General features: G+C 37.3%; 1 protein-coding gene across 1 annotated transcript in view; it reads right to left on the reverse strand.

The window, feature by feature from the left end:
• Window positions 1–81: 81 nt before the first annotated feature.
• Window positions 82–21,366, reverse strand: part of hs3st2 (heparan sulfate (glucosamine) 3-O-sulfotransferase 2) — a 34,706-nt gene continuing 13,421 nt past the window's right edge. The window contains exon 2 of the mRNA XM_055189971.2: window positions 82–1,177. Within this exon, the coding sequence (XP_055045946.1) occupies window positions 559–1,177 (619 nt within the window). The 3' untranslated portion in view covers window positions 82–558. The remainder of the gene's footprint in view (window positions 1,178–21,366) is intronic.

Here is a 21,366-nt window from a genome sequence, read left to right on the forward strand (position 1 = left end):
CAATGTCAGCAAAGAAATATATCACAGAGGCAGTTGCATGCACAAGCACCCGAATAAACCTCCTGTACTGCTGAAAGTCAGTGTGGTTCAGGTTTTGTTTAATTTGTTTTCCTGTGTTACATTTTATGAGATAAAAGCAATGACACACCTCAGCAGCTTTTGTATGCTTTACGGGTTTCAGTTTCATATCAAGATGATTGACTTGGATGAGTGTTTAAAATAGAAACAGGAGGACAATGAATGAAAGGAACGTTGCGCATACCAAACACTTCGTGAGATCCTTGGTTGATTTAATGACCTTGCGCGACTTCTAAATGTATTAAAGCATTTCGTGTGGTAGGCAAAGTCTCATACATTACATACAACTTTTCTATTTGAGCATATTTGATCATTTCATAAGCTTGTGAGACTTTTTAATACTTTAAGAGCATCGGGGCTTAATTAGTTTGAGGTTTTCTGTTTCTTCCTTTGTCCCGCTCACAATAGACAAACTCATTTAATTTGCTGACTCGCTCGAGAGCAGAAAGTGGAGCCTGCTTTCACCAAGGTTCTTTTCCCTCAATCCCATCGGAAGTCATGACCCACCATTTCATAAAATTTTACATTGAATGGCCTATAAAATTCTCTAAGCTGCTCAATGACTTCCTGGTCAATCTGTACGTGAGTTCTGCCCTTAGACTTGCCCAAGCATCGGGGCTGGCTGCTGCTCTCCGGCTTCTTCAGGCACGGAAAGCCTTTCGTTCGGTTGAAGTAGAAGTGCTTGTCCGTGATGATGCGTTTGAGTCCCAAAAAGTCCTGCACGCGGCCCAGCTCTCCGGCCGGATCGGTGATGAGCCGCTCTCCGCTGACGAAATGGATCTGGGAGAGGCGAAAATACTGCAGCCAGTTCTCCAGGTGTAGGATATACATCCCTATGCGGATGGCATTCCAGGAGGTGTCCACGATCCCTTCGCTCCTGTTCTTGAAAGCTAGATCCTCAAAGGATGGGATGTCGGGCTTCTTGGACAAGGTCTGTGTGTAGTCGGAGATGGCTCGGGTTACAGGGTTTCGTACCACTACGATCAGCTTTGTTTCGCGGGACATGTTTGAAATGCGCCGCGGTGTCTCCCGGGTCACAAAGTAACTTGGGGTTTTCTCTATGGTGATCTGGCTATCCAGAGTCCGTGGCATAAGGCTTCTGCAAAAGAAAATGGATGAATTACTCAAATATACCAAAATTTTACTTTTGTTTTACATTTTTCATATCAGGCTACAACTACATTGTTAAAACACTTGAATAAAATGCTGAAATGTCTCAGGTGAGATATTGACCATACTTACACAAAAGGAGAAACCGATAAAACTGAATATCATAGATTTGAGATTGTGCTCTTTTAATACCCTAGCAACCACCTACAACTCCTTAGCAACCACATAGGAGCACACTATCATTGCAGGCACCTAAACAGCAACCCTGGCAACCACCCATAACATCTCGGCATCATATTCGAGGAAGTATGTGCAAATGTTACCCTTGTAAACCGAAAACATCTACCGTATGTGTTTTTTTATGAGACTATTTCTACAACATGTTCACAGCGCTTTCAAGAAAAAGTGAGGCGGCTCACAGAGAACACAGTCAAGGCTCACATTATTGTCGACTTCAGCATGACAAATAGCAATTCAGTTACAGAAAGTGACAAAATAATCAGAGCACACACATGAGGCTTTAATACTTTCAGCCAATATTTCCAGTCTCTTATCTCCCGGGTGAGCGCGATGCTGAAGGGTACGGGGAAATTATCAAATCTCAGGCACATCCTTTACTCTCGCTCATAAATCACCATCACCTGCTTTACAGATGCACAATGGAGGGAAAGGATTCGGCAAATCTGGGACATACAAAATAGGTCATTATTTTCACAAGTTTCTTCGAGAAAGCACACGGTCCAACTTCAGAGTTGTTCTGACTTGAACCAATGAACTACATAAAGAGATATCAGCTCGGTCACAGTTCTGATGTTGTAGCAGATGGATGGCTGCCTTGTCGATTTCTTAGGAAGAGAGGAGAATATTAAAGCCTCTGTAAAGTCAATATTAAAAAAATTTTAAACACATAAATGTTAGAAATGTCATTTCAAAAAGACTAAACTATGTACTCATTTGCAGAGTTAGATTGTTAAAAAGTTTTTCACCATTTCTGTGTTAAGGATTATTTGAGCAGGGTTAAAACAGTGGCTCAATGACGCACTTGAGACACCGCGCATGGGCCCGCCCCAACACAATCGCGAGCATCCATTCAGGTTGTAGCTGTATTTGAAAGTTGAGAGAGATGTCAGTTTTCCCGCGTATGGGCGTGGTTTTACAGCCAACAGCAGACACCTCTTGAGAGCAGAAATGCTGCTTATTTTTTCAAGATTTTGATAACTTATTTTATTTACTTGCCATTTTTTCCAGCATTCAAATTTGGTTGGGTGGCTAATAACACATTTTTTTCTGTGGTGTGACAAACTCAGAACACATTTAATATCTGACTTTACAGGGAGTTTAACTCATTCCCTGCCATTGACAAGTTATCTCGTCAGTTAAAAGTAGAGATCGACCGATACTCATTTTTTCAAACCATTGCCGATAACAAATATTTGGATGCTTATGTGCCCGATAACCGATATGCTGAACCGATTTTTATTTATTGTTATACTTCTGTTTTTGACATAATAATTACTACACTACTGAACTGAACAAACCCTTATAATAATAATCATCATGACAATCACTCCCTCTTTGCATACAAAGTAATAAATAGAGGGGTCTGAAAGAGTGAAGAATAATATTAATTTAATGAATAATGTAGAAACTATATTCCCAATACATGGACTATTCCAAACACCCCTATCATTTCGTCAGAAATGGACTGATCCAAAGTTCCCGCTGCAGTTTTCAGGTAACAGAGCGGGAGAGAGAGAAAAGTATAGCGGAGTTGGCTGCTTGTTATACATAGTTTATAGAGTAAAACAGGTGGATTAAGTGCCTTTTTTGGGATATAATATCGTTGTTTTGACCAGCAACCTGTAGCCTACAGCAATCCAACCAGTAGTTAGCAAAGAGATTTTACAAATAATATCACTGACTGGAATACTACATTCAGGAAAGTAACAAACAAAACGGCTTATATATCATCAAATTTCTTAACTGGTAATGTTATTTGATGTCAGAATAATTAATATTTAGTTGTTATAGCTTATGAAATGGCTGTAGACAGCGCTGTTTATCTATGCATTTACTCGCGCATTAACTGTATTAAACTGTGACCGCTTGGGGAGGTAATAAATAATTAATTAATATCCACAGACATTTATTTAGATATTTTAGCAAAATAATGTTTATCTGGTAAATGTTAATAGGGTAAATCTTGTTAAAAGTGGTAGATGTGCTTTAGCCTCCGGTAAGTGATCAGCAATATGAACGTGATTTTACGATGCTAATGATAAGCATAAATAACAGAAAAACGAATTTAATTTAGCATTTTTATTCCACAAAGCATTAATTCATGGCTGTTTTATTCATGCAAAGCTACGTCGTTATTGGGACCGGATTTTATGGATCAGCGTGACTCTGTGAGTTCGTTTCTATTCTTGGACAAGCTGCATACATTGCTTTTAATATCAACTTATTTAACATAACATACATTAATGCATAAATAAGCTGTGTTATAAATGCCTCATATGCAAAGTAAGTATACTCAAAGTCCTTTTAATAAAGTCGCGTCACTCCGCCGTCATATTTGCTGTGCACGCTGCTGCTGCTGTGAGCTCCTCTCCTCCGATGCGTCCAGCGCGCAATTCTCAATTCTCTTGTTTATCGGTCAATCCGATATTACAAAACAGATATCCGATCATCGGAAAATGCTCAAATATCGGGGAAAATATCGGAAAACAGATATATCGGTCGATCTCTAGTTAAAAGAAAACATTTGCATGAAAAAATGTGTTCCTGACGAACTTTTATGGTAATCTTTAATACTGCGATTATCTACTAGATGCCACTCTTACCCAATTTATTAAAAAAAATTAAGCAAAAAATTATTTATTAATTTTACACTCCGTGTATGTTTTGATAATCGTTCTGAATCTGATCTCTACCCAAATTCCTTTAAAAGAAATGCAATTACTTCAGGTTTTTGCTCAAAATTTTGTATTTTTGAAGAAAAGTATTATAAGAGTTTATAAGCAGAGAAAAAATAAAGATAGGATGAAACATTTTTTTCCCCATTTTGTTTGTTTGTTTGAAAGCAAGGGGGTCTGTTTTTTCATTTGTACATTATATTTGTATGTTTGAACATTTTTAGAAGAAAATTTTCCTGAAAGGCATTTTGTGAAACTTTTGTGAAAATCACAAAAAATGCTGGAAGCCAACTTTAAAAAAAAGGCTGGCGGGGAATAAATTAAAGATACTGTCAGGGTTTTTGTATTGTGTCTTGCTATTTGAGTTATATGTCTTATTTTGTATCATGTATTTTTATTTCATGTCATGGCATTTCATTTGTAGTTTCTAGTCATGATCCTTGTAGTCCTGTCATGTTTTACCCCCTGTGACGGCCCAAGAAGCGGCCACACACTAGCGGTAATGTAGACCACACCCTTGTATACTCATGTTTATCATGATTTAATTATTAAAACAGTTTTTCAGTGTCAAAAAAATGTATTTGTTTGATTATATTTTGATTTTGTTTAATGTTATGTTAAGTGTAATGCATATTTGTTCCCCCTTTTGTATTATAATGGGCCCATCTTTTCCTTTATAAGTCGTTTGCTTTGTTCATTTGGCTGGTCTGGTTTTAGCTGGTTAGTTTTCTTTTTGTTTGTCCTTATTTCTTTGTTGCAATAAGTTTTGGATTTTGTATGTTGCTTTGGTTGACTTCAAATAAAGTTGGGTTCAAATAAAGACCCTTTTTTTTGCCAAAAGACTTGGTGTTCTTCTTTCCTGACTGCTCAGGTCCCTCACACCCCCTAACTCTTTCCAGGTGTGTCTTGTTACTTGTTTATGGATCTTGCCATGGCTTACTTTTGCACTTTTGGATGAATAAAACCCCTTATCCCATGGGGCTGTTATGCTTTATTTTATGTAATGCTTTATTTTGATTGGTTAAGAAATGTTCTGTGGGTATGCATTCTTTTTGATAATCGCACACCTCACCTGTCAAATGTCTTAAAATAACCACCAGAGCAATGTCTGTGCTAAACGTGGTATAAGCAAAAAAATTGACTCTGGTCCATTAAATATTTGAAAATAATGCACACTCCGCTTCTCATCATGCCGCATTACCACCTTGGGTCTGCATTATTTTCGACTAATTCAACGGACCGTCGTCAATGCTCCTGTATAGCTCAGTTGTTGAGCATTGCGTTAGCAGTGAAAGGTCATGGGTTCGAACCTAGGGAACACACGTTGATAAAATGTATACCTTGTAATGTACTGTAAGTCGCTTTGGATAAAAGCGTCTGTCAAATGCATAAATGAAAATCTGGTGGATATATCTTTAAAATGTCTGTCTAGAGACACCACACCTGTCTGTGGCTCAGTTCTAGGCTTTGTAAACAGCTAAAATAATTTTGCTGTTGGACACTATTGTTTGGCCAAGCAGAAAACTTTGAGGTGCATTTTGCCTGTCAGCTCATTGTGGGCAGCTCACGCCTTTGAACGGTGGAATTTTGAAGACAGTTTTCTTATTCAGTGACTAAGTCTTGTGCAAGTTCAAATGTGCTTTTGGCATCAATAATGTTTTGAATCAATATGGACATGTTGACTACTGTACATGCAAGCTTTGATGGAGATGAACTATGATGTGATCAAGGACTGAAATTTAGTCAAAAAACAACAGTATATGGGTTTGGAAAGACAGTGTGAGAAAATAATGCCATAATTGGAAGAGTTCAGATGCAAACCCCTTTAATTGCATCTAACATGTTTTCTTGTAAATTACAATTTTTTATCAGACCATATGTTAAGGGTTACTTATTTCACTTTATTGGCAAAGAAAAGGTTATTAGTATGTAATTGAAATGTTTTATTTTCACAAATTTCACTTTTGTCATTTTATTGGTATTTAAACAATTTTGCTGCAAAACCCTCTAAGTACATGCAAAAAAAACTCTCTTTTTTTACAAAAAGTATCCAGTTAAGATCTTTGCACATTATATTCTGTAATTGTCTTATGTTTTTTCATATTTGTATCCTACAAATTCGTCATGCACGCAAACCTTGCACACTGTATCCAATGTTTATAAATTCATCTGTTGCGGAAAAAAACGTGACACGATACAAAATAAAGTTTTTGTAATGTTGCCACAGTTCACTGCTAATAGATAAATAGCAACAAGCTATGGTTTAGCTAACTTGAGCATGGCAGCTTTCTCAGTTCCTCCCTGTATGGGCTACCATACCTGACAATCACCACACTTTCTATCTGTCTTTAGATTTTTGTCTCTTTGTATTCCTCATTTTGTTTATCATACTTTGTGCTGCGAGATGATGTGGATCAACTTGTCAGACGCTATTCTTGTTTTTCGCGTTTACTTGTACGGTGGCTGGTGTCAAAACATCTCTCGAAATGCTTGCTACGGATGCGAAAAACAGAAAATCGAATCTAATATGAACTTTTTTATGATGGTCGAACGTTTCGAAGGCAGTGTGCAAACTTTATGATGCAACATGAGGTAGTATTTATTTTTTAATGGGCGAAAAATTCAGACGAGTATTTTGGACCCAATGTGCAAAGATCTTTACTCTTCACTTTTCTGAATAAAGGTAAAGGTTCAAAAAACGATTCAGTAACCGGGTACGAAAACACTTACAGCTTTTTACGTCATTCATCCAATTGTTCTTTGCTGAAAATTTTTTTGTCCCGTTTACGGATTCTGCCAACAATCCATATTTATTGAATGGGTTGAGGCTGGAGTTAAACGGATTTGAAGCGAAAGTATTTGATGAACATATAATAAGTGCCAAGATCTTATTTTTGATGGAGGTGGCGATTATTAGGGCTGTAACGATTAATCGTGTGTCCCATTAAAAATGCCGGTCTAAAAAATCGATTCTGAATCGCAAGGCTGTGATTCTGTGTTTCATGCACAGCTTATGGGTGTACTACGGCATTTGGTCAGTAGGAAGTCCTTATCAATGTAAAATCATTATGAGTCAGAGTCGTTTATAACGTGCATTTAAAAATGCAACACTCGTTAAACAAAATCATTTAAAATATTTTTATTTTCATGAAATTACCTGAAACAATTTGAAGAACAGCGATATAGACGGTTTCAGCAGTAACAACATAAACAAGCGGCTGTCGCCGTCCGCAAGTAAACTTCCGGTAAACTCCGCTAATAATAAATAACAAAAAACAAAAAAGTACTTTAAACGTAGTTTATTTATATAACAAGGAAAAAAACAACACATAGATTACATAGGACACCAAAACATGTGTTATTTTCGACGAGGCATTTGTTCGAGAGATCCGTTTAGCAACTAGTCAGACCATTTAAAAAAACGAAACGGGAAGTAAAGTTCGTATCTAGACGTGTATCACGTGCGTCAGATGAAACCGTCTATAAATATAGACAGACATTTCCTGGAATAGCGTTTGTAATGCTACTACTTCTGTGGCACAAATGGAGTTTCTGCACGAGAGCGCCCCCTGGCTTTGGGATGTGCCGAGATTTCACCGTAGATAGTAAATAATTCAGTAAGTACTTGTGTGATATCAACATGAGGTAATTAATGGGACATTTTGTTACATCCACAAATCCCTCACACAATTTTCCTCAGACGGTATTAAAACCAGAGCTATAAATGAACTTTTTATGTGATTACATTAGCGTCCGCCCATTAAATTGAGAATTACAGTTATAAGACAGGATTAGTGCGGGCTTAAGATTTTAAATCTTAGCGAAAGACTGTAATAAAGATTAAAATTATATTGAGCGTCTTATTGTATGGAACACAGGGGTCAAAGAATAACCTCGAATTTCCACCAGCTGTGACTCATCCCCAATTCATAATAGGCTTTCCTAAAGCAGTAGTTGCTATACTTTACCTCCACAGTCCTGGAAATATTGATCCATTTAGCTTGATTTATAAATGCTGTGCTGCTGGCCAGGGTGTCTCTGTTAGCCTTAGCAGTTCAGGGCCAGAGGCAACCATTAATCTTAGAAACAGGACTAGAGCTTCTGCTACTGAACAACTTTACTAGGAATGCGTACAACCAATCCTAGTCTCATATGGATGCAATGCACACCAAAAACACAATAAAACCTATTGCTTTTAGGACATCTATCAAAAATGTATTTTTCCCCCAACATTATGAGATCAAAGCTGAATTTACATTTGAAAAGTAAGTTTTAAAGGCGATAGTTCAGTAAAAAATGAAAATTCTGTCATTTTTCTTGACAAAATTTATAAATTGGTATTTCTGTGGAACACAAAATGAGAAGTTTAGTTGAATGATCTGCTTTCCTCCATATGGTGAATGTGGATGGGGATCAGCTGCTGCCAAGGTCAAGAAAAGAGAAAAAGGAATCATCTGTTCCAATGCAATAAATTCAAGGGCAAACCATTCTTTATAATTTACCAGTCAAATTTGTAACTGAGACGATATGATTTCCCTTAAAGGCGGAGTGCACAATGTTTGAAAGCCAATGTTGATATTTGAAATCACCTAAACAAACACGCCCCTACCCCAATAGAATCTGGACCTTCTTTTAAAAGACCCGCCCCACACATACGCAACCCGGCAAGGATGTCGTTTAGTAGACACGCTCCTTACTGCTGATTGGCTATAAGTCTGTTTTGTTAGTCGGCCCGTCTCCTTTTCCAAAGCGTTTTTCAAACATTGTGCACTCCGCCTTTAATGACAAAAAACAGGATTTTAATGCTAAGCATTCTTATAATGTACGTATGCAGTGCCCCCCCAACCACTAGGGGGCCACCTTTCTCTTAATTTTATGCCACGCTGCACAGAACGATTGGCGAGTGACATTACTGTGTTGCGAGAGCAATTCGAAAGCATTACAAGAAGTCTGATCTCACGGTACTTCGATGTCATATGACAATTGCTCAGTGCAAGCGCTGCATACGACTGAACACGCATGGGTGATTCTCGCGAAATTAGACTTATGAGGTGTCATGAAATATTTTGATAAAAAAAAGTAAATGCAAAGTAAGAGTATCAAAATAAGCAGTATACAGTTACAAACATCTCTTTACGTACTATTTTGCACATGATTTCAAATGATATCATACAAACCAATTTTGATGTTTTTTCACATTTAAGGGGGAAATTGTAATTACCGCAACATGTCCATGACTGGATTTGGGTTCTTTGACATGGAAATATTTATAATTAAAAAATAAAAAGCTTATACTATAAACATTTACAGTAAAGAAACGTGGTATTTTGTGATCATTGGTAAATATAGAGACAATAATAAGGAATATAAATGTGTCCAAGACCAATTTTCTCATCCTCCGCAACAATTTTTAATTATTGTTTAAGCCCTCGAGGAACTAACATTTAAAAAAAAAAAAAAATGTTGAAAGGGACATAATTGACAGTGACACTCAAGATGGCTACCAGGTAAGCAGTTCTTATTTTTTCTCTCCAGATAAAAGTTAAAATTTTGTTTGTCATAGTACAAGGTTTCCCGCAGCACATTTCAGTTAAGGCGGCCCGCCTAAGCTTGGAAACCCTGCCGCCTAAACTAGGTCGTCCAAAAAAAAAACAGTCGAAATGAGAAAGACGTGGTCCGAACCATCACTGTCTGGAGGATAACTAGCCAGTTGATAAAACATCTCTGAGAATAGCGCAGATGCAAGCACGCACACCACACCGGCCGAAATGAGATAAGACGTGGTCCATCATGTCTGGAGGATAGCCAGTTGATAAAACGCGTGTCCGTGAGAACTGTAAATGGATTTATGTTTTGGATTTATTTAAGCCTGTTATTGTATTAGTCTATAGTTCTTGCAATTTTAAAGTAAGCAACCTGCTAGCTAGGTTTCACATGCCTGTTGATTCGATATAATTGTTGAGCGCTGTTGCTCACGTTATTTATGTGCATTATTTACATGCTACAGTAGTTACACTTCTTTAAGATAATGTAATTAATAGTGAGAAATAATCAGTTTTTACAATTTTTGCGCTATCTATCATCGTTCGCCAGACGTTCTACAACATCTGCTTTAGTTTGTGTTTATTAATCCTTTAGTTTCACTTCACCACGCAGCTATTCCCGTTAGAGGTAAAACATTTAATTCAGTAATAATCTAGTATGTGTTTATTTTTTGTCATAGTTTCTTCAAAATTAAGTTTTATTTGAGTGTTTTAAACAATGACGTATACGCCCCGCCCCTTTGATTGCCACGCCCTCTGCCCAACCTTACCACCTTAAACAAATTTTTTATTCCTGGAAACCCTGTAGTACCTAGACAACTTTTTAGTTCTCATTACCGAAACATGAGTTTGTAAATGCATATATTTAATGTAATATCGTGTTGTGGTAATGATAATTTTTGAAAATTATAATCTAAAAAATTTAAATAATTCTATAGGAAATATTTTGAAATCCTCTAAAAATAATGGTTATAGTAACTTCAGACCTTAATCTTATATGTGCAAAAAAAAACTGGCTTCAAGGGCTTTTTAAAAAAATCTGATGCTGGACACCTTCTAAGTCTGGATTTCGTGAGAATCACCCGCTTATCGATGTGCGTCTTGATATAATGGGTTTGATTTTCTAACAAAGTTTTCTGCAGGAGCAGAAAAGACAGAAAATGCACATGCCTGCATGATCATATCACTGTATTATTTACTGCCATGCGAGCAACAAATTAAAAGCTTGACGAGGCGTATGCCGTGCAATGAGTAACACTGGTATATATAAAAACGGCATTTAGCCAATGGCTTCGAGGCTACGCCGTAGGGCCTATGCACAACTATAATGAGCCCTTAAGTAGTGAACACACACCCACTGCATCTAGAGCAGAAAAAAACTTTCGGTTTGCAAGCGCGACCTTTTAACCATTCGGCCACGACTGCCCCACAACTGTACTGTTTTACAAGTCTTCTGCTATTAGCTAGTAGTGTTGACTTAGACCTACTTGATAGTGAAGATCATTGTTTACTGTGCCGTCATTATATTGAAATAAACAACTTTTGAAAAAGTCAGAGTTTTAAATATAAAGGTTTTTACAAGCTTCTTTGTCTGGCTTACTGTTGCACAGACGATAAAAAGTTAAGAAAGGAAAAGCTGTTTTTTTGGCAAAGTATCTTTTACAGACAGAGCCCTGCATTTCACACACGCACGCACGTGCGTACACGCAAACCAGATCCATGAACCACCAAGAGGCGTGCGCACGTGTGTGTGTTTGTAACGTGTTATTGATTTAATGAATTAATTGCATGAGTTATCGTGTTAACGCTGAAAGCCCTATAGATTTTATGTGAACATTTTCAGAAATAACCAAGAGATTATTGTTAAGCTGCAGTGAAATTCTTTTTCTTTAGAAATTGCACCAAATATTTGTTAAGAGAAAGACGTTGGTACAGTTTTACACCCATCGCCTACCTCTGTACTCACAGGTTTCTAATTATTTGTGTTTGCCGGAATCAAAAGATCTGCCAGTCTGGCTGTTAGCACATCAGTGATGTGTGTCTCTCATCTGCTGTCTTGAGACAGGGGCTGGCAGGTGTTCGGTTGCTTACATAAGAGTCTGCTCTGACGGAAGAAAATCCTTTTACAGAATGAAGGCTAAGTTAGCTGAAAGCAGGCATACTGTGGAGAGGTGCTAATTGCAAAGTTCACAAAAACATACAGTGCGATCCATAGTGAGAAATAGCCAGTGAAAAAGCTGCAGGTGGAAATGTTTCAGGAACTATACTGTACTTTAATTTTAGAGGGTAACGTCACACTCTTAAAATGGGGTTATTTACAACAAGTTGGGTTGTAATTGAACATATGCTGGGTTGTTTCAACCCAAAATGCTGGGTTGTTTAAATCCATTTTTAGGTCAAATATAAAAATTTTATGGGTTAATTAAACCCTAGAAAAGTGTTATTTTTGGTCTTTTTTAAATTAATTAATTAAAATATGTCCCAAATTTGAAAATTAAATGCTAAAATAAAAATTTAAAGACTAAATTAAATCATTTAATTAAAATTTTCAACGTGATGAAGCATCATTCTGGCCAAATTGAAAAATTTAATAAAATTAATGATTTGACATTTCATTTTCCATATAATCTTGAGGCAGGACAGCCAATATTGAAAATAAAAAGGCAAACTTGAAAAGGAATCTGTAAATACATTTTTAAAAGGCTTTTTATTCATGCCCAAGCAATAATAGGGACAAAATTAAAATGTAAAGTCCAGTTTTAATTTTATGTTCTCTTTTACTTATTGGTTTTCATTTTCGTTTTCATTTTTAACTTGTATGCAAATTCAATGTTAATCAGTGGGTGGGGTTTACTTACTCAAAAAAGGGGATTTGCTGAAGCAATATTGCCAACTCAGTGACTGTGTTGCCAACTACATCTAGCGACTTTTAGACCCATTTAGACAAACCTAGCAACTGTTTGGATGAATCTTAGCTTCACGCCTGTACATATAGGCTACTGTGTTGCTTGTACTGGCCCACGAGTGCTGGGTCTTACTGTCACAGTTTAAAGGGGCCATGGCATGAAAATCTGACTTTTTCCATGTTTAAGTGCTATGATTGTGTCCCCAGTGCTTCTATCAACCTAGAAAATGTGAAAAAGATCAACCCAGTAACTTAGTTTTGGTAAACCATTCTCTACAAGCACATGAAAAAATAGGTCGTTGAAATTTGGCTCTCCTTATGATGTCATAAGGAGCTCTTATTATAATAATACCACCCCTTAATCTGCACTATCCAACCACAGCACTGCCATTTAGTGCAGAGAAAAGCACAATTGAGTTTTAATTGCAACAAACCACCATCATTGTGATCAGTGTTTGAATTTCATCAGCTCATTTGCATTTTAAAGGACACACCCAAAACGGCACATTTTTGCACACACCTACAAAGTAAGCAATTTTAACATGCTGTAATAAATTATTTATATGGTATTTTGAGCTAAAACTTTACATATGTGCTCTGGGGACACCAAAGATTTATTTGACATCTTAAAAAAGTCTTGTGCCATGGCCCCTTTAATGTGTGTCTGGCGCATACATTGTTTACATTGTGAGTTGGGGTTATAGTTGGGGTTTGGGTTAGTATGTCTAACAAATGTGACAGAAAGTGATTCTAACCCCAACCCCAAGCGATAATGGTAAGAAAATAGGAAAAAACAACGAGAAAACAATATATATAATATCATGAAAAAGAAAGTCGTGCAACAGACACAAAAAACTATTTATAGAAATTTGTGCGAGTAACACAAAGAAAACTGATTTCGTGCCATGGACACAAATAAATTATTCAAATTTTTTGTGACTATAACTCGATTTTCCATGAGATCAGTCTGCATAGAATTCCAGTGACACGTGCTGACTAATACCACATATAGGATTGTGTACAGTGGCCACCTGTGACTTCTTTTTCGAGGGTGCATGATGTAAAGCTTGACACAACATGTATTCAGCCCATCATGTACAGTATGTGACTCATCATGTCAAAATATGTGTTGGTGCATCATGTAAACGTATGTGCATCAGGCGTCATTTCAAAATGGCTTCAAAGGGGCTTATGATAGAAAAGACACTCGCGTTTGCCAGATACTCGCTTAATCACATGTGTAATCAGAGTTAAGTGTTAAGCTGGTACAGTATCTTGGGAGTATTTTGTGAACGTGAGCTTCTCTTTTATCATAAACAGTTTTGACGCGTGTGCAGCAGGCACGTATTTTGACAAGACGCATGATGCACATGGTTCACATGATGCAACAAACACATATTTTGACATGAAGAGTCACACACATGACACAATATTTTATAATCTCCCCTTTTGGAAGAGAAGTCAATGGCCGCCACTGATTTTTGCAATTCTGTTTGGTGCAAAAATCACACATTTCTTTAAAATAGACACTAAAAATGCCAAAAAGGGAAATTATCCAGAAAATGTAGCACATTTCAACATAGCAAAGCTATCCAAAGTGCTTAACAATGTAAAATAAACTAAAAAGGAAAAAAACAAAGCAAAGTATTTAAACAATAACACAACATATACAAAAATTATGAAATAAAATGAAAATGCTAAGGTGAAAAGATATGTTTTAGCCTTGATTTAAAAATGGTAACGGACGGTGCAAAGCAGCAATTGGTTCCACAGACGGGGGGCAATGACTGAAAAGGCTTTCACCCTTTGTTTTCAAAACGGGACGAGGGACTGATAAAAGAGCCCTGTCATCTGGTAGATGATAAAGGGGTGTGATCTCAAGGAAAGTAATCTTATAGTTATGCAAAATTTGATCAATTTTTTTGTGTCCATGGCACGAAATTCAGCTTTTTTGTGCCTTGAGCACAAATGTATTTTTCATGACACTCTATAAATAGTTTTTCGTGTGCGTTGTGTTACTTTTTTTTCCGTTTCAATTTATATTATTGTTTTCTCATTGGTTTTTTCCTATTTTCTTACCATTGTCGCTTGGTGTTAGAGTCACTTTCTGTTACATTTATAGACCCATCCGAACCCAAACCCCAACTCCAGACGAGAATAGTTTTAAAAGCGGAAGAAAATCATGTAGAAACCAATACATAAAAGTACATCCTAAACCAAATCTAACCACAATGCCAAGTGACAATGATTTAAAAATAGGGAAAAAATTAGAAAATAATACATAAAATGACACGAAAAAGAAAGTCGTTCAATGGACACAAGAAACTATTGATAGAAATTCGCAAAAAATTCACAAAAAAACATTCACGCTCAAGGCACGTAAAAAAGCTGAATTTAGTGCCATGGACATGAATAAGATAAAATTTAGGGTGAATAATATAACACGACGTTCCATGAGATTATGTTGTCAGATCTATTAGATAAGATGGAGCTTGTCTAAGAGCGTTAAAAACAAACAATATAATCTTAAACTGAACTCCCCAAACAATAAATTATTTTTTTAAAGGGACACAAGGCAGCATATTTATGTTAATAAATCATCGTCATAAGTCGGTATATGGTTAAATGACTCATTACCGGACGAATGAAGACTCTCTCGCCCGCCCCTGCCGCCTGTAGGAAGAATACCCCACTTGCAAGTTCGCTGTATCTGACCTGGTGTCCTTCAGTCTCGCAAAGTCTCAGATATTGCGAGAAGCAGGATCACTTTACGGCAAACAACACAGAGGCAGGCGAGCAAAACACGGCTAGTTCAGACTTCAGACCTAATATATATATTAGGGTGACCATACGTGCCATTCTTCCCGGACGCGGATTTCGGGTGCGTCTTCCGGAAATCATATTTGTCGACCGCATACAATCCTCATAGAGGATTATTATTATTATTATTATTACAAAGAAGCAACAGTTACATTTTAAGGTAAGAATGAAACTACGATTGCATGTCTTATGTTTTTAATTGAATGGCGTATTCTGTCAACAAATGCGACTTCCGGAAGACGCACCGAAATCCTGGCCAGGACGCGTCTGGGAAGAATGGCATGTATATAAATATAAATATAAATATAAATATAAATATAAATATAAATATAAATATAAATATAAATATATAAATATAAATATAAATATATATAGAAGGATGGATGGATGGATGGATAGATGTAGAAGGATAATATTTGTTTAAAGTTATATTAGTAAGGTCTATAAGTTCATCTGGACGAATGATGTTTTCCCTTTGCTTGTCTCGTTCATATCGGTTGTTCACTGTAAAAATACTATTATGCATGACAACCAGTGATGGTAATAATGGCGTTATAAGTAATTGCCGTTAGTAACTGCGTTTTTTTTTCAGTAACGAGTAATGAAATAAATGACTGTTTCCCCCGTTATAACGTCGTTATCGTTACTGACATTAAAATGCTGCGCGTTACTAAAATTGATCTCACTGTAGTGATTTTCACCCACGTATGCTCGCTCTCTCACCCAGACACTGTTTTTCTCTTGTGTGTGTGTGTATGTGTGTGTGTGTGTTGCGAGAAACATAACTGATGATGATTGGTGTGTGTGTGTTAGAGGGGGTGGGAGAACCACATAGCTGATAATGATTGGCTTAATTTCCATCGTTAGCAAACCAGAGGCAGAGTTCACAAACAGACACGCACACTCGCACAGTCCGAGCGAGCAGTGTAAAAAAGTCTGAGCAACTTTGTCACTTTGTCTCTAGATTTAGCAACTTTCTTTCACTTTAGCGACTTTATAGGACAAATCTAGCGATCTTTTCTGACGTGGTTGGAGACTTTTGTAGACTGACATGAAAACACGCGTCGTTTTCTCTTCTCAACGAGCAGCGGTGCTGCTGCTGTGCCCCATCTCAAAGCACTGACATGCAGCCCGGTCATCGCGCATCAATCACTCCAAAAACACCGGCGACAGGGAGATGGCAAGTACAACAAGCTCAACAACATGATCTCACAAAGTTCCGTGGGATAGTCACGGAATTTTTTGCTCATATTTCCGTGGCATTCTCACGGATCTCCGCATATTTCCGTGGCCCATTCTCACGGATTGGTTACTCAACTGCTTTTTCCTATTTTCAAACCATTGTCGCTTCGGTTTAGGGTTAGATTTGGTGTTTGCGTTAGTATGTCACTTTAAGTATTGGTTTATACTGTTTTTTTCTGATGTATTCTTTTATATTTTCTAAACTTTAAACAATTGTCGCCTGGCGTTGGGGTAAGAGGTGGGTTTTGGTAGGGATGTCATTTTATGTAAATCTAACCCTAAACCGAAGCGACAATGGTAAGAAAATAGGACAAAACAGTTGATTAACCAATCCGAAAAGAAAGTCCGTGGCAGGGCCACGGAAATATGCGGAGATCCGTGAGAATGCCACGGAAAAATTAGCAAAACAGCATTTTATGTTGAAACAACCCAGCGTAGGTCAATTTACAACCCAAAGGGTTGGGTTTGTCCCATTTTGACCCAGCACTGTTTTCGTAAAGAATAAATAAAAACACAAAACATGTTTAGCTACTGTTTAGTAGTGGTAGAAGAAAATCCCAGAGTAAAATCTGTGAATCCTCAATTTAGTAACAGCAGAGATTTTAATAACATCAGCAAGCATGCCAAAAAAACTTGAGCATTTTAATCACTAGAATAATTCCTCTGGAATTACATAATGAATGTGCTTATCATGGCACAGCACACGAGCATTTTTATCTTATTCCATTGAATTAACTCTGAAGTCTGTCTCTTGCAGAATTAAAGTGAATTAATTGCTAATTGAATTTCTATCATAAACAAGTAAGACACAAAACAATTACTGCCAGTTTAAATCTGAAAGTTCCAGAGGGAAAGTTTCTCCATAAGGTGCGCTCCAGTGATCTCTTTAAATCCGTGCCTTTATTAGATCTCTGTATCTGTAGAAATAGGTGTACATAATGGAGGATATCCTGATGCCGCGTATCACCGCGCCTTTCAATTTTAATGCAGATTGACATTCTAATTCATCAGGGGGCTTAGTTGCTACTTACTGCTGACACATCCACCACCTCAGTGTAATAAGAAATGACATCAGGCAAAGGTCTGATATTACATTTTGGAAGTTACAGTGCTGTTAATTGTCTGGAAGAACAGTTTGGTTTTACTGAAGATGCGTAGATGTGTCAAAGGTTGTCTTGCAACCGCTTATATGGCCGACCAAAAGTTATCTCCTCAAATTAAAAGTCTCCTACAGGTCCTCTTTTGTGAGGCCAGATAGTATCTCTATTCCAGAGCTGGCGACGATAAATGCACAAAACACAACTTCAGACGGAAAAATCTGACGAGTCTGCATGCCGTGCTAAGTGCAAACCAATGTGCCGTTCCTACCGAGGTCATTGATTCTGATTAAAAAGGCTTTTGGCCAACCTGCCCGCTGAGATGAGTACTTGTGCACTTTTATGTGCCACACATTGTGGTATGTTTCTCTAACAAATGACAGTGGCTGTTTGCAATAACGGAGAAACGGAAATCAACGACACAGACGTTTCTCTAGAAAGGTACAAACAGTGACATTGTCATGAGCAGATTTATGTTAAATTGTATTGCTCAGACTTTGCTCTCTTTTAGCTCAGAAATTGTTTTGGTATTCTCAGTTCTCATCCTTCTTATAAAAAAGCTATTTAATGAAATAACTGCAGCCGTAAAATGAATGTGTATCGCATAGAATTTGCACTTGGAAGAAGTTAATGAGAAATGTGTGAGTTCGTGTTACAATCCGTGACTTGTAATTGCAGACTTGTTGAAATCTGTCCTGAAACTCTAGAGGAGCTTCATGAGATTACTGGGCTTTCTTTCGCAGAAAGAAATATATGTGAGAAGCAAACCTAAGCAAAACGTCTCCGTTTAATCTCATTGATGTCTAGGAAATGCAATTTTTCCTATAGGACTTGCCTATGTAAGTTATCTGTGAAATATTACGAATGTGACTTTGACTGACTTTGCAGTGCTTTATGTTTTCTATTACAGTATACTGTATATATAAAACAGTTAACATCATACACGGTTCTGACGCAGCCTCGGGAGGATTTTCTAAAACATCTGAGGAATGCAATGCGTTCTCTGTGCTTTAATGGCTGCAGACCACTGTGTTTTATACCGTATTCGTGTCATTGTGTATTCCTGAACCTTTGCTTCAAATTAAAACTTGTAAGAATTCGAGACCAGCGTCTTGAAGATCAAAAATGTCTACTGAACTCGGTTGAAAAGGTCAGTTTTAGATGTTCGATCGATGTGATGTGCTAAGCTCCCTCCTGGTGGTGTTTGAAAAGGGTTGGGAATAAAGTCTGGGGTTTCATCTGGCGTGTGCTCTGTCAAACAATGCTACACATGCACAGTCCCAGAATTAAATATGTGATTCATACTTTAATGCACTCTTTCATGCACTCAATTCATGTGTGACGGCTTACTCAAGTTTACTTTTAGATTATTCAAACATATGCTGTCTGCTGTGCTTACAGAACCCACCATTGAAATCAAATGACTCAATCGAAAGGTATTAAGGTTAAACTGGACATATTTAGATAATGCCCTGACACTCTTTTTTTTTTTAAACCAACATCTTCAATTACTAGCTGGGCTGTTATGCTACTATTTCAATATAATTAATCTAAACTTCACTGTGCTAGTTAAAGTTCTTTACGGCGAGAGGATTGGACAGTAATGTTGGTGCGAGCGCTGATCTGATTGTTATTTAAATTGGAAAACATCAATCACTATGACAAGACTGCAGGGACATACAGTACATACACAGTGAGTCTCATTTCCTTGTCTGAGTTTAGATGCTTATCATTCTCTAAACTCTTAATGAGTCCAAGTTCATAATATCCTACCTTCATGGCTCACTCTGGATTTTAGCCGGACATTCGATATATTTACCTGCTTTACCGTGGGTTCACACCAGCCGCGTCTACCGTATCTAGTTTGCCGCTTGAACATTTTGAGTTTACTTGCTTCATTCGCGCCTGAAATTCTAGTCATTCGAGACATTCACGCAAAAATTCACGTCATGGGAGGGGCTTCTGCAACTCCGCTCGCTTCCTGTAATCACGTCACTACTAGAGCAAGCTCCTAATTGGTTAACGCACCGCGTTTTTCCGCCAAATAACAAATTTTTAAACTCGCGCGTTTGCCGCGGCAACGCTCAATTCGCGTCTTACGTGCAAATGAGGCTGAATCGCGTCTGCCGCGCTTAACGCCTTATTCGCACCACGAAACCTCCAGATGCACGTCAACGCGTGTTCACATTGACTTAAAGAGATAGTTCAGCCAAAAATTATATTAAACCCATAATTTACTCATCCCAAGATGCATATGTCCATCATTTTTCAGACTAACACATTTTCAGTTATTTTAGAAAATGTTTTAGATCTTTCAGTTACTCAAATGTAAAGTTACGGGGTCCACGTCCTTCAAGTACAAAAACTTTTCATCCATTCTTCACCAAATAAATCCAAACGGCTCCACGATAATAAACAAAGGCCTTCTGAGGGTAATCCGCGCCGTTTTGTTGTTGAAATGAAAATAACTCGCTTCCGGTAACGCCGCCGTCTTAGTCGCGTCCGCATTCAAGGTGAGAGCTTACGCAGCTTACGGAGGTTTCTCTGCTGCTGCTCTTTGCTCCTGACCTCCGCATTTGTCATACGTCACTAAGAAAAGTGCGTACACTACACTAATACTCTCTCTGTAGCGAAAATGACATCATCGAGGAGTGGGCAGTTGTGCATGCTGAGTACGTGTGCCTTGTACACAGCATTTTGTGTAACTTTTGGCTCTGGATCGAAAATTATCAGCTTGTTAACAATTATTCCCCCTGTTGGATGTGCTACCAAAGATAAACTAAGTCTGTGGGAAATGCTGCAGCTTTATATGCTTAGTAAAGGGGCAAGACGTTTACAACTGTGTACTGTGGACATTTACAACGTATACTCACTGTGCTTATTACCGAATCTTAAAGTGTACATGAATAAAATGTCTTTATAGGTTTGAACTGAATTTGTATTGTTTGTACATTAGAAGTTTAATCAGTCTTAAGTTGCTGTTATTATGGGATCTTTAAAATGTTTTATTATGCGAGTATTGCGCATGGAGCAATTTAAAGTATTGTTAGAGCTACTGTGCCAATAAAAGTGTATTAGTCCCGGATAAACAGTCGACTGACTACCAGAATAAAGTTTGCACCTTATTCTGGCCAAGAACCGCCCACTTAGACAGACAGGAGAAAAAAACATGAAAGGCAATCAATCACAGTTGTTTCATATGACTACGTGTACAGAAATCTGCCAAGAAATCAGTGAAAATGTGTCATATTTTCTGTTTATTCAAAAGTACAGAAAATCTTACAGACATAAATTTATAACCACCACAGTTAAATCTACAATACTATTCATGGATATCTAATCCACTTCTGTAAAGTCCTCAAAGTCACAATGGAATTAAGTTTAATTTCTTTATTATTTTTTAATAAATGACTTGTCCGTGAGCTTCATTATTCTTTTTAAATTTATGTGCGCTCATAATCTTTAAAGGAGACATTTCACAAAACTTTTTTAAGATGTCAAATAAGTTTTTAGTGTCCCCAGTGTACGTATGTGAAGTTTTAGCTTAAAATACCATATAGATAATTTATTATAACATGTTAAAATTGCCACTTTGTAGATGTGAGCAAAAATGTGCCGTTTCTGGGTGTGTCATTTTAAATGCAAATAAGCTAAAC

Source organism: Misgurnus anguillicaudatus, chromosome 19 (genome assembly GCF_027580225.2).
Source record: "Misgurnus anguillicaudatus chromosome 19, ASM2758022v2, whole genome shotgun sequence".
Classification (NCBI taxonomy): Eukaryota; Metazoa; Chordata; class Actinopteri; order Cypriniformes; family Cobitidae; genus Misgurnus; species Misgurnus anguillicaudatus.